Source organism: Galeopterus variegatus, unplaced genomic scaffold (assembly GCF_000696425.1).
Source record: "Galeopterus variegatus unplaced genomic scaffold, G_variegatus-3.0.2 Scaffold2764, whole genome shotgun sequence".
NCBI lineage: Eukaryota > Metazoa > Chordata > Mammalia > Dermoptera > Cynocephalidae > Galeopterus > Galeopterus variegatus.
The window spans coordinates 113,083-126,965 of NW_007728875.1; the positions used below are offsets into that span (position 1 = coordinate 113,083).

Here is a 13,883-nt window from a genome sequence, read left to right on the forward strand (position 1 = left end):
CTATTGCATGGGGTATAGTTATACTAAAAATTATTCACTGTGTATTTGAAATTCAAATTTAAGTAGGCATTCTATATTTGTATTTATTAAATCTGGCAACTCTGATAAAAGCCATTCATTCCCCTTATGTATATGGCTGATCCTGCCCACAAGCATAGCAAATCTTAGTTATGTTGATTAATTCAAGAGAAAATGTCTACAGTTCCTCTAAGTTTTAAACCATAGTGGAAATAAGCTTCCCTGCTTTAGCTGAATTGTCCCCCATGTGTTCACCTTTTTCCATTCTGAATCTCTCACTTTTCTTCTTAATTATAACACATTTGAAGGATTGCATTTTTATTTGTGATAAAACCTATAGATAGAATACACATACAGTCACACAAAAATACATAAGGATAACAATTAAACCTAATATACAGTGTTGGATAGGTAGTACGATTAAGGAACTACATATTTATTGTATACAGTGTCAGTAATGTCGTTGAATCTCTTCTCAGAACCACATTTTGTACAAAGAGTATGTTTTCGCAGTTGGCAATGGTGCACACACATTAAAAATGCTATTTATAGAGCCACAACCTCAAAACATTCCATCATATTCAGCCTCATGGATTGGTGTAACGCTTGATAAATGGCCCTGATTTACAATGACCTTTTGATAACATACCGGGGAAAAGCAACAAGAAGCCCATTACTCGCAGAAGCAATTGCAGGAGACCACTTTAGAACGATAGGACCATTCCACATTATAATATGCACACTTGTTAGATTGCACCTTCCTGAGTTAACTTTGAACACGGCAGCCAGATGCAATGCCAGGATGGATGAATTCATCCCAGGCTGGGCCTTCACTGGTGGTAGTAGTAATCCTGACCATGGTAGCCATCGTAGCCACGCCCTTTGTAGTAGCTGTACTCATCCTCATAGGCGCGGTAATTGTCCCCACGAGGTTCCCCATTCTCATGATCATAGACTTCGTATCCATTGTCGTATTCGTTGGTGCCAGTTTGTTCATATTCCCCCTCATACTCAGCGGTGGTGGTTTTCCCAAACGGTGGGGAGGTGGTCCCATAACCCTCCAGAGGGGGGGTTGTAGGTTGAAACCCACCATTTGGAGAGGTGGTTGTCTCAGAGCTGCCATTGTCCCACTCTCCAGGCGCTGTGGTTCCTTCTCCATTGGCATCAGTGACACCTTCTCCTTCCCCGTCCTCCTCTCCATTGTCTCCGCCGCTGCTGCCGTGGCCATTGTCCACCTCTGTGCTGTTGGTGCTGGTGCCATTTATGCCTTGCTCGTTTTCATCCACCTCTGCTTCGTTTTCTTCATTTTCGTCTTCTTCCTCTTCCTCCTCTTCTTCTTCATCACTTTCCTCCTGTTTTGCAGCCTTCTTTCCTATATCTCCAGCCTGAAAGGAAAAGTTTGAAAAAATCCAAGTCTAGGTGTGAAAAATATAAATCTGAAGGTCGTGCTTTATCCAACACAATATTGTATAGGAGTGGCCTTGTCATTCTAATGTCATTTTGAATTGAAGATAATTTAACTTACAAAAGGATTGGTGAGGGCTTTAAAAATTCAGAGTAAGCACCTTTGTCATGGGTTTTGATGGGGGGAAATGTGCCTGATAAACCTTCTCTGCGGGAGATACTTCCCATAGCTTTACTATGCACTTTCTCTGTCCTGGAATCCTCTTCCCTGAGATGCAATGGTATCTCTCAGGACCTCTTCTCTATTCCTAGATGCTTGTCCTTAGTCTTCTGTTACAATGAAAAAAGTCAGCGTAATAACATGGGAAGAGAATTTTTCTGGGAGATCTATCCTTATTTGTAAATAGGGAAGTTGTATCTGCTCTGCTTTTTCAATGAGTTAATGAGATGTTATAAAATGTCACATGTATAGTGTTGGGATAAACTTAGACTTCAGTAAAGAAACAAAAACACATTTAACGTTACCGTTATTATTAATGGTAATATCCATTTTGGAGGAATTATTACCTTCTTGGGAAGGTGGATTGCAGCTAACTGTATAATCCCTGTTCCAGGTGTGATCTCTCCATAGCCAGGTGTTGCAGTGGAAAGTGTGGTGTTCTCAGCCTCAGATTCTTCATCTTCATTTTCATCAGAATTTTCATTGTTTTCTTCTTCATTTGAAGTTTCCTGGTGAAAATATCCACAGCAAGAAAAGTTATTTTAGCTGGAAGATAGCTCAAGATTTGTTGGCATGGTGAACCATTATTTGGAAAAACTTCGTATCCCTCAACTGTCTCATCACCCAAAGTTGACAATGCTGCCCCCCTTTATGTCACTGGTACTTCTTACTTCCAAGAACTCAACTCAGAGGTATTTAATCCTATTTACCTCACCAATGGTGTGTTTTAGATAGTTCTTTTTTCTATTTTATCAATTCAAAAAATTTATGTTTCAGGCATTTGACACACAATCAATTTTTCTGTACTAAGGAGATACAATGCTCCAGGAAATTCTTAGTGGCATGTTATTGCACAAAGGTGTTGTAAAAATTAACACTCTTCAAATAAATGCTTATCATAATCTTTAACATTTCATAGTTTTCTGTTTATTCAATGTTGTTTGGCAATTTTTGTTCACTGAGCTAAACTCCCAATGTAACTCATAGCTAATATTAAAAGTTAGGATTTTGTATATAAAGGATTTTTTTTACTGTAAATGAGTACTGATAATTGAATTCATTTCAATGTACTTTTAAAGAGATTGTGATGTTAGGATAACTTTAAGACTTCAAAATAAGCAAACAGACAAACCCAGATTTAGTCTGCCTTTTTATTAAAACTAAGTGACTGAAGCAGAATATGTTTGTTTCATCAAATTCATAAATTCCATTCTTTCAAAAAAGGGTTTTGGTACTACCAGAGTTCACCTGAAAAGTCTCCGAGCTAATTGTGTCAAATATCCTACAAATACCATGCTGTTTATTTTTTCATATTTATGCTTTATTCCAACAGACTAAATCTTTCAGGAGTAGAAAGATAAATTAATATTAGTATCTTTGGAAAGATGCATTGAGTAAGAGAATATACTAGTTGGGTCCTGTACTCTCATTTCACAATCGGAAAATCTGAGGTCCAATGGGATAAATGACTCATATAAGGTCAAATAGATGACAGCTCATTAGAGGCAGGCCATGACCAAAGGTCCAATATCCCAACCTCTGTGTTTTCTCCTACAACACCCTTTCTTTTCCTAGATATTTTATTTACTGATGTCCTGTGCAAATGAGTTAAAAAGGAAAATAGGTCAGTCTGTTGATGGGTATTAGGCTTTAAATATCTTATTAGATAGAAAAATTAGCAATAATTTGTGCTTAAAAAGGTATTATTAACCCACTAGAATTGCTAAAATGATTGAAAGAAACAATTGTTGGTAAGAATGTGAAGCAACTGGAACCCTCATATACTGATAGTGGGAGTTTACATTACTCCATCTGCTTTGGAAAGCTGTTTGGTTCCATTTACTAAGGTTGAACATATGCACACATTTTGACTCTGAAATTTCACTTTTATGTAAAATGGCCGCCAGAAATGAATGTGTATGTTAACCAGAAGAAATTCTAGAATGTTCACAGCAGCACTCTTTGCAATTTCCCAAACTTGGAAAGTATCTAAATGCCCATCAAAAGAAGAATAATACATTGTGGTACATTGATATAATGAAATACTGACAATGTGAATGAATGATCTACAACTACAGAACAATATGGATAAATCTCTGAAGCTGAGAGCAGAAAAAGCCACACACAAAAGAGTACATGCTGCATGATCCCACATATAGAAGACACAAAAACAGGCAAAAGTAATCTCTGTTAGGAATAAAAATAGTTGTCGCCCTTGGTGGGGGTTGGTTAATGAATGGGATGGAGCACAAGGCACTTGCTGCGTTGTGATATGAGTGCTGGTTTCACTCATGTGTTCAATTTCTGGAATTTCAATGAACTGCATCCTTATGGTAATTTTATTATGTATAGCTCAATAAAAGTTTTTGAAAACTGAGACTGAATAGTTTAGGAGTTGGAAAAAAATGTATGATCACCAAATAGAAAATATGCCTAAGTACCTTTTTCATATGAATACAGTTCCTGGGGACTCTGTATTTATCCGGAAATGCCAATGATATTTTAGGGAAGAAATGGGTAAAAAAGAGGTTCCAGAATCTCTTCAGGATGGAAAACTGTCAGTTTTATTCATCCACTTTTCCATTATTACTTTTAATAAATGATCTTTGGAGCATTTATTCCTCTGAAGTTTCACAATCAACCCACCAAATATTTACAGGACACCATATATGTGTAAGAAATTGTGCTAGGCAATGTGAGGAGACATAAAAGAGAGTACAACACAGTTATTCCCCGAAGCAGGGATTTTAACCTATAGTCCACTGGGTCATGGGGAGTTTGCAGCTAAGTTTTGGGAGAACCACAAATGTTCAGGGATTGTTGGCAAAATTTTGGGTGTGTGTGATTTTTTTTTGTGTGTGTGTGTCCGGCAACGGATCGCAACCCTCAGTGTCGCGCCCGTACCGGACCGGGACCGGCAAGGGATTGCAACCCTTGGCACTGCGCCCGCACCTCGCTCAGCCAGTGAGCGGGAACCGGTCTGTATGTGGGATCCGAACCCTCGTGGAAGCGCCGCCGCACTCCCAAGCGGCGCACTGTAGCAGTGCGCCACCGGGCGGGCCCCGGGTGTGTGTGATTTTTAACAGAGCCCCAAAGGAGTCCTAATCTTCCTCCATTCTCAACCACAACCACAGCAATAAAGAATTACTGCCAAAATGTACACAATCTAATTGGGAAATCTAGTTGACAAGGCAGTTTTACAATCACCGCACAGCAAATAGCTGTAGTGAAATAGATAACCGTAGCTTAGTTCTTGTGTAAGATTGCTGTGTGGAACTCCAGGCAAAATTTCATGGGAGTTAGTAGGTGGCATTTTTCCTGGTACTGGCTTGACATTCTTATAAGGCCTTCCTTCAAGCTATTAGTGTAAATTATGGTACGGGAAATGTTACTTTTATGGTTAAAAAAAAATAGTACTAATGATTTGTCATCTTTCAAGTCCCCACGCGGTTTTCTTTTCAAGATAGCTGATGTTTATATATGATCCATTTTCGACTGTCATCGTCCATTTATAAATAGCCCCTAAGAATACCTGAATTTAGAAGGTTCCCAAACCAGTGGATAGCTATAATTGACAGTCCAGGAAAATGCATCCTAATTTGTATGTTTCCTTAGGCAAGAGTGTCAGTTATAAACATGTTAGCAGAATTTCCAAGATATGTAGATGAACGTTAGCCACAGACTACACTAATTTGTAGAACTGTATAGAAAGATATTTATACATCCTGAGTATTTGCATTTCTTTAGGAACACGAATTTTGTTATTAGACAAAAAGACATATGAAATTGCTACTAAAAAGGTGTGGATTATAAAAGGCAGAGATGAATCACAATAACACTATAGAGGATATAAATTAGCTTTTACATACTACCCACTTAGTAAGTTGAATTTTTAAAGTTTAGTCCTTAAAACAAGTATTTCACCAAGTTTAGGATTATTATTTACTTGTCTTCTACCACCATGTTTTATCCAACAAATACAAATAATAAGTTCTGTTGGTTTTTATCAGATTTTATACTTCTATCTCTTAAAATGGAGACACGTTTGTTTTTGTGCCCCACTTATTGGTAACTTTAACCCCAAACTGCAATTGTGTTTTAAACAGGTGATTTTAGTTGATTCTAATTTAAATAACATTTCACTTGTCCAAAATAGAAGACTGGGGGCAGTTGGTAAGGTGGCAACTGCTATTTGCTGAGTCCAGCCTACAGTAGACTAGCTTCCTCTTCATTTTTTGTGCTGTCTGGTTTGTTATGAAAAGACTGCAAAATTCCTTACCTCCTCTTCCTCCTCCTCTTCTGAACTATCACCATCCCCATTTTCTTCAGATGAGTCACTACTGCTCTAAAAAAAAAGTATATATATATATATATATACATACACACACACACACACATACATACACATATATGTGTACATATATATTCAACAGCAATTAACATTTCCTGCTGATCGAAATAAAATAAAATACACACAAGTATTTACTCAGACTAATTAGTATTACCATCTTGATTGATTTATTTATTTACAACAGGTTTCATGCTAATGTGAGAAAAATAGGAGGAGAGTGGGCATTTATAAAATGAGGTTAGAGAGAAAGAAGCATTTTACAATGATCGAGATATGAACTGGGATACCCCATTTTCAACCCCAAAAGCATTGACAACATGTTGAAACATGTTGTGTGTAAAAACTAGAGCAACAAATCACAGAACCATTCAGCTCTGAGAGCATGTGGTCAGATTTTTAAATTTTATAAAGAAGAAATCAGAAGCCCCAAAGAGTTGTGGATTCTCTAACCAGTTCAAGGCAGATCTTCGGCTAACACAGATTTCATTGTTTTGTTTTCTTTATATCATGTAAATGAAATTATGGTTCAGCTTATTATAAAAGTTGTTGCTGAATGATTCTATTAAATAACTAGCACTACGGGTGAATTTAAATTATAATTTGATTTAAAGAAATTAAATTTGCATATAATTTTTAGTATCTTTCAAACTAATTAAGACTAATCCCTAAAATGATCTTAATTTATATATGTGAGGTAAAAGTTATACAAAAGAAAATTTTACTCATTTATTCATTTAGGAGATTTATGGAGTACCATCCCTCGAAAGAGCTCAGTACTGAATAAGAATAAATTAAACCAAGGATTCTGTAAATAAAAAACATAATTATAAGTTAATGAGCATTGCTACTTTTTGAAAGGAAATATAGATCTAAACATTGCTATCAGAGCCCTAAAGACAATAGAGAAGGTTCTACATCTTTCTCTCAATAATACTAATCCAAATTGAATTTTCCTTCCTTTTCTGTAACCATCCCCAATGGCACCAGGTATACAAATGGATACCCAACTTGAGATTCTGTCATTTCCTGCCCTACAAATTTTAGCTTTGATTCTGATGACCCAGTTAAGTATCCTGAATTTGAATATATAGCTGCAGAAAGACCTCTAATCTCTGGGTTAGAGATCAGATGTGAGGAAACACCCATGTCCCAGTCCCACTTGAGGCTGTCCCTGGTGGCCTCATTCTTCAGATGGCCATGCCATTCATCCAAGAAAAGGGAATGCTTGTCCCCTTGAGCCAAGAATAACCTCAGGTGCAAAAGAGAATAATTAGACCTGCTCCTCAACTGCCACGACCTTAATGGTTGTTCCTTCCCTAGTACAGAGGTTGAATAAAGCAGAATACTATACTTGAACTATTTCTATGTGTTAGTTAAATTAAATATGGAGGACAGTATATTTATGCAATCAGCGTTGTTTTTCTCAATGGGAGTGTTTTAGTCATTTTACATGCTTCCTTACCTCTAGCTTTCTCCCTAACTCAGCCACATCAGTCTTCAATCAGTGCCGGCAGTGAGAACAATTTAAAAGCTGTACAAAATGCCTCAAAGCTTTGGCATTTTCTTTCTTTCGTTTATGCCTTGTCACCAGTTTGTCACTAAGCCCTATTGATTCTTCCAGAGACTTTCATATATCTATATAAATATGAAAGACTTTTGAAATGGAAGACAATTCTGAAAACCTACAACTCTTGTATAACTGAGATAAGCCTGATAAAAGAAATATAAGATAAAGTTCTTTCCCTCTAAGAGTTCATACACTAATCAAATATCATTTGAATCAAAAAAACAACTTTCTCAATTAAAGCAACTTCAGATGTTAAGCTTATTTATACCTTCATTTCTGTAGTCTAGCAGATAGATAAGCTACAGTAGACTGCCGATAGCTTTGCAATTCATATTACATATTTCATGCACGGTGGTAGTTTAGAAATGATTATATATAAACACAGATTTGTGTGAATAAAACATGAATTTAAAAGCCAACACAGAGTAATGCATTTTGGGGTGACAATTTTGGTGCTAAATATCTAGCTTAATATACTTAAGAGAAATCAAACTTTGCAAAGTAGGAGAACAGATTACAAATACTAGGTGAGACAGTTGGATGAGGAGATACATATTATTGAATTTTATTTTTAAACAACTATCTTACAAATTCTACATTAGCTTAGATGGACCTATCTGCATATAATTTGTAAAAAAAAAATTGTGTATTAAAGATCTTCTTAAAGATCTGTGAACTTTGTGTCTATCAGTGGTGAAAAATGCAACTTCTCTTAATATTTCACTATGGACATTTTAAATGGACCACATATTTATATGTTTGTAAAATATCTAGGTGGGATTAAATATCTCTAATTGTCTGATATTTCAGAAAAGTTGAGGGGCTAGTCAAAAATTTGAATTTATTATCATTTCCATTTAGTTTAAGAAAGAGAACAAAGCAAACTTTCAAATGAGCACTGTTTATTTAGGGGCCTGAGGTGAACCAAAGAATGGAAAACAATTCTGCAAATCCACATCACATGTATCATTTATGCTCATATTTCTGTGGCCACATGAATTTCCCATAATTATGATGGTGCTAGGAGTACTTTAAGATTATCATTTCCTATCATTGTATGAATGGGAGATGGGTTAGCCCGACATATGGTAGGATGCACTGCCAAGCCACTGTGCTGAGGCATCGTTTTCAGCATCCTCACTGTTTTTAGTGTCTCGAGAGTCCTGGGTCATGTGGTGCATAATTGGTGCCCTGAACCCAAACTGTATGGTAATAAAAATAGTGCAACTCTGGTTTGTTGTATATTTAAAATCAACACCACACCCTCTGGTTTTCAAAGGCCCTCTTCACAGGTAACCCAGCAAAAATGGAAACTTATTTTTAGTTTTGATTATTTTTCTTTTTGTTTACAAATTTTAGGAATTTGTTTTTCTCATAAGCTTTTTAGTGCACTCCATGAATTTCTTTTTCCTCCGCAGTTCTTGGGCCACACTACCATTATAATTACGCTCCAGTGTATGACATATTGTTCTAGTAGCCTACACAGGTCAAAGGTTCAGAAAATCTTTGCAAATACCATTGATTATCAAGGTGTTTTGTTTTGTTTTTTAATGGTCTCTGCTGCTTATGAAGTCAATTTTTTCCCCTACCAATTAAAGGACTCTGAATTGTCAGATGTAAAACAGCTATATGACAATATTGAATAAACTATCATGAGTGACAATTATGAACAATTATGTTACATAATTATGACAATTATGAAGTGAATAATTATGAAAATTAGTGACCTTATCACTGACTTAATTGTCACTTTTGTCAGTAAATTAGTGAAAACACCTGAACTCAATGTACCAAGGTGTTTATTTTTATTATATCATTGTAGATTGAGCCCAAATGACTTTACTCTGTGTGTTTTAAAAGAGGATTTAGAAATAAACTTTATTATATGAAAAACAAACTTTTTTGTAGTAAGCAGTATTTCTGGCTGAATTTCAGTGAAAGTTGAATTCAGGTGTTTTGTAGTTAAATTTGATACCCTTTAAATTGTAAAGGGTGAGAAGGAAAAATAATTTTTAAACTTACCTGAACTGGAAATCGTTTTAGAGGAGGATAAAAGTAGAAATGCTTGTAAAGAGAGTATCGTGGCCTATACTTAAAGACCTGTATAAATGAAATAAATAATATATTCATGTTAATGTGCAATAAATCTAGAGTAAGTATAGTAAGGCCAAGGAAGTATGCTAAAATTAATTACCCCGTTTTCTTCAGAATCCTCTACTTTGACTCTTCGATGCAAATTTTTCATCTGTGAAAAATAACATTTAATTATTACATATCCTTTCTTTTACATAAAAAGACAAAAATAAAAATAACTGTAGGTTTTTAATAAAGAACTTACTGAGAAAGCACAGGCCATTCCCAAAATGCTGAGCAAAATTAAAGCAGTCTTCATTTTGGTGGTTGCTTCTGGAATTATGAAGTGGTAAGGTTAATAAATACTAAAACTAAGAACATAACATTTTGCTCATACTCAAAGATGAAGTATTTAGTTTGTATAAAAATTTCTATCTAATTATAATTTTGACTAATTAAAACCCAGTTTCTGCTTTTGTTTTTAAATTATTCCTTCCAGTTGAGTAGTATAAGACTGAACTTACCCATCTGTTTGAATAATCTTGAATTCCATATTTGGTTTTAACCCATTTGCTGTGATTTGCCATTGGAAGACCATTTCATCAGTACAGGGAGCTTTGAATACTTAGTCCTTCACACGGGGCCAAGGGAGCCTCCTAATATCATTGACATAGGAGTGTCAGCTAAGTGAATTGAATTGTTAGTATAGTTATGTGCCCTGTTTGTTTATAACTAAAATTAAGCAAAAATTGAATACATTTAAATGATTGCTTTTATGCCAATGATCCTACAGACAGTTTCCAACTTCTGTATAGGTTTTGAACTAAAAGTTCATTTTAAAAATGTAGAGTAGGAGCTGTTTTCCTATGAATATCTCGGAATACTTGGTATTAGTGTGTGTGTGTGTGTGTATGTGTGTGTGTGTGTGTGTGTGTGTGAGAGAGAGAGAGAGAGAGAGAGAGAGAGAGAGAGAGAGAGAGAGAGAGACGGGGGGAGAGAAGGAGAGAGCTAGATAAACAATCCATAATATATGAAATACTACTCCTAGCATGTAGCACCCAACAACCATGCCTAAGGATGACTCTATGAGAAAAGTTCTTCAGAGTTTCACCTCAGGATGTCAGCAACAAATTTTCTCAGACTACGTATTTCTCCAGCTCCGTTTAAGCTTTCCATCTGCTAGTGTGGGAGACTGTAAAGGGGCTGATCACAGGGGCTCTCCGGGGTCGGGATGATAGGCATGAATGGAGACTTCAATTCTATGGAACAATTGAAGACACAACTCTCAGCATGGGAATAGCTCCTGAATAGTCCAGGGGTTTGCAGCCATGCAAAGATCCTCAGTTCCACATAGATTCCTCATAAGTAAAAGGAGATAGTGAAATCCTATCCTATTTTAATTGCAGTCTATTTAATAAAATCCTGCTTAGAATTTCTACCGTAATAGAGGTTGAACAAATTCAGCTGAAAGCCTACTAATACCCACCCACTTGCATTTACATACGCATGTAACTGATAGTGCTTTCTCTTACATGGCAAAAGCTTTGGCAACATTTTGGGAGCAATATGTAATGGTGATGGTAATTGCCCACAAACACACTTCCAAAAGTAATATTTAAAATGTATAAAACCCAGTCATCTATTGTATCCTGCAGGTAGATTTTGTATTTTGTCATTGCCAGCCAAGATTTATTGCATCCATATAGAGCATCTGACACTAAAATTAGCATAACATGGGGGAAGGCTCGGGGCCTGGAGAAGCTGTCTTGGGTCCTAACTCACACTCTATCTGTGTGGCAGAGCAGGTCTTTTGATTTTGATGCCTACACACTTCCTCACAGTCCTCTCTGTCTTAGTAAAAGTTCCTGATGGCCACATGGGAATAAAGAGGCCTTGTCTCTGAAGGGGGCCCATCTGTTTAGGAAGCTTTCATTGCTATTGGGGCTCTTGAATAGGGCTTTGAACTTTGCCACCTGTGGTTGAGCCATAAGCAAACAGGAAGGTTATTGCTTTGCAGCTTTATGAAAAGGGTTGAAATATTTATAATATTTTATAGAGCTAAAAACTTAAATACATAGAACTGTAGAAAAGGTTTTGATTGCATAAATTTCTCATAACAAATCATAAATGTAACCAGATGAAAACACAGTGGGATAACGTGAAGGAAAAAAGAACCAAATGATCCACGTAGGCAGTAATTGGCTCCTAAACAAATCTCATTTTATTTACTTTGTGATTCATCAAAAAAGCAAAGACCGCTATAGTGACCACTACTAACCCAGCTAACAATTCAAACATTCTTAAAGGTAGTTTTGAGAATTTAATTATAAGTTTTTATTGGGAAGAGTATAATAAACTACCAAAATTATTTATTACTGTAGTATTATATCTTTTTCATACTGATTTTAGAGTTATAGGATATTAACACTTGAAACCAACTGTATAATATATTGAAAAGATATTATATATAACTGGAGTACAGACCAGGTATAATTTACAGAGAAATCCACATGTCTGTAGGCAGATTTGCAAATGAAAAAAAGAGTATTTTAGTCAGGTTATCTTGAATGCATCAGAATGAGAAAACAAACAGTTATCTAGGATGTGAAGAAAGAGAAAGTAAGAAGCATAACTTTCTAGTTCATGTGAATAATATTAAGGACTTATTCACATGCTTAAATGAACAAGTTTAGCCTTTTGGAAGAAATCTAAAATTTGAGGTACTAGTTTAATAGTAAGCAAGTGTTAAATCATATAGCCATTTTACACAATGCAATAACATTAATATTTAAATAAAACATTCAAAGCCAAGTTCAGAGATGTAAACCGTGGAGTGTGATTTTAAGATAATGAAGTTGTCATGTTGAATCTTACCCTCTGGGAGTCCTGGGGTGAGGAGGCAGGCTCACAGGAGTGAGTGGCACAGATTATTTCCTCTGGTCTCACTCTCTCCTGCACTTGCTATTGCTGGCTATAAACTCTTCTTTGCCTTCCAACAGCCAATCACAGCCATCACCAGGGTGATGTCAGAATGTGGATTCTCACCAGAAAACCCCCAAACTTCAACATTTTTTCAAGACACAGGCTCAGTTGAATAAACATGAAACGTGGTTCTAGTGCTAAGAGGGTTGTATTGTGCAATTTAATTGAAGGTTTAGATGAAGATGAATACTTTGAGTTCCGAATATATATAATAATATATTGGATTTGAATTAAAATAAATAGCAAAAGATTTAACCATTTAAAAATTTTATAATTATACAAGTTTTCACTTTGTTGAAAGTAAGGAAAACTTACTGTCATCAGATACAATCAAACAGTAGTTTAAAAAATAGAAGAAATAAATTAAACAATGGAAAGGAGCTGATAAACAATTAATATTCTAATATCAATTATTTTACATTTTCTCCTGAAAAATGCATCAGTGACTTATAAGTTAAAGTTGATAGGATTAAATCAGACTTTTAAACATATATTTCTTAAAACATGATGCTGAGTGTAAAAGTTAGAACTTTTGAGGATCGTGCTACTGAAATGCAAGTTTCATCTTTTTCTTTTGTAGAATAAACCTCTTTAGATTGTCCATTTATGTGGCCCCTGCCTTTTGTGTAAGTGAGGCCATCTCATTTTACTTTCTTGAGCTTCTTTATACCTCTTTTTTATTCATTTTCATATTTAATTTTTTTCCTACGAGTATTGAAAAAATGACTAGAGCTGGCAGGAGTGGTTCATTGTTATTGAAATGATTCATGTAAGCCAAAACCACAAGGTTTTCATAAACTAAAATACTAATTTTTTAATTTGCAAAGGGAAATCTAGCTTAGGAATTTGCATATTCTCCTTGTCCAGTCACTTTATTCTCCCTCCAATTGTGAAGTCAACTTGAAAAACCAAAAATTAATATAATTTTTAAGTCAAGTTCCAGACATCCTGTCAGATTCTTTGGATAAATCATCTTTTACTTCTGAAAGTTTGCTTGGAAAATATTAACTCATAAAAAGAGAAGTTGGATAGGCTCTTTCAGTTCAATTCAATCCCATAAATCTAGGTCAGTTTTGAAACGTTGAATTATTGAGCTTTCTACTGATGGGCAGGGTACTTGTAGACTGCTCTCCATGATGTGGTCCCTGTCTTCAAGGGAACACTCCTGAATTTGTTTCTCTCTTTCCAAACCTTTATTCAAGATTTGGAATGAGTGAATAAGGGTTAAAACTTGTTGGACTGACAGATAGCCTTCCCAGGTACCTATC

The 13,883-nt window shown here is 35.6% G+C and overlaps 1 protein-coding gene across 1 annotated transcript; it reads right to left on the reverse strand.

Moving 5' to 3' along the window:
• Positions 1-836: 836 nt before the first annotated feature.
• IBSP (integrin-binding sialoprotein) lies at positions 837-12,560 on the reverse strand. The gene is made up of 7 exons (XM_008582912.1): positions 12,508-12,560; positions 9,899-9,966; positions 9,755-9,805; positions 9,583-9,660; positions 5,922-5,987; positions 1,990-2,151; positions 837-1,403 (listed from the first exon to the last, which is right to left on the reverse strand). Exons 2-7 carry the CDS (start codon positions 9,950-9,952, stop codon positions 849-851), a joined length of 966 nt encoding a protein of 321 aa, XP_008581134.1. The 5' UTR covers positions 9,953-9,966; positions 12,508-12,560; the 3' UTR covers positions 837-848.
• Between the last annotated feature and the right edge of the window lie 1,323 nt (positions 12,561-13,883).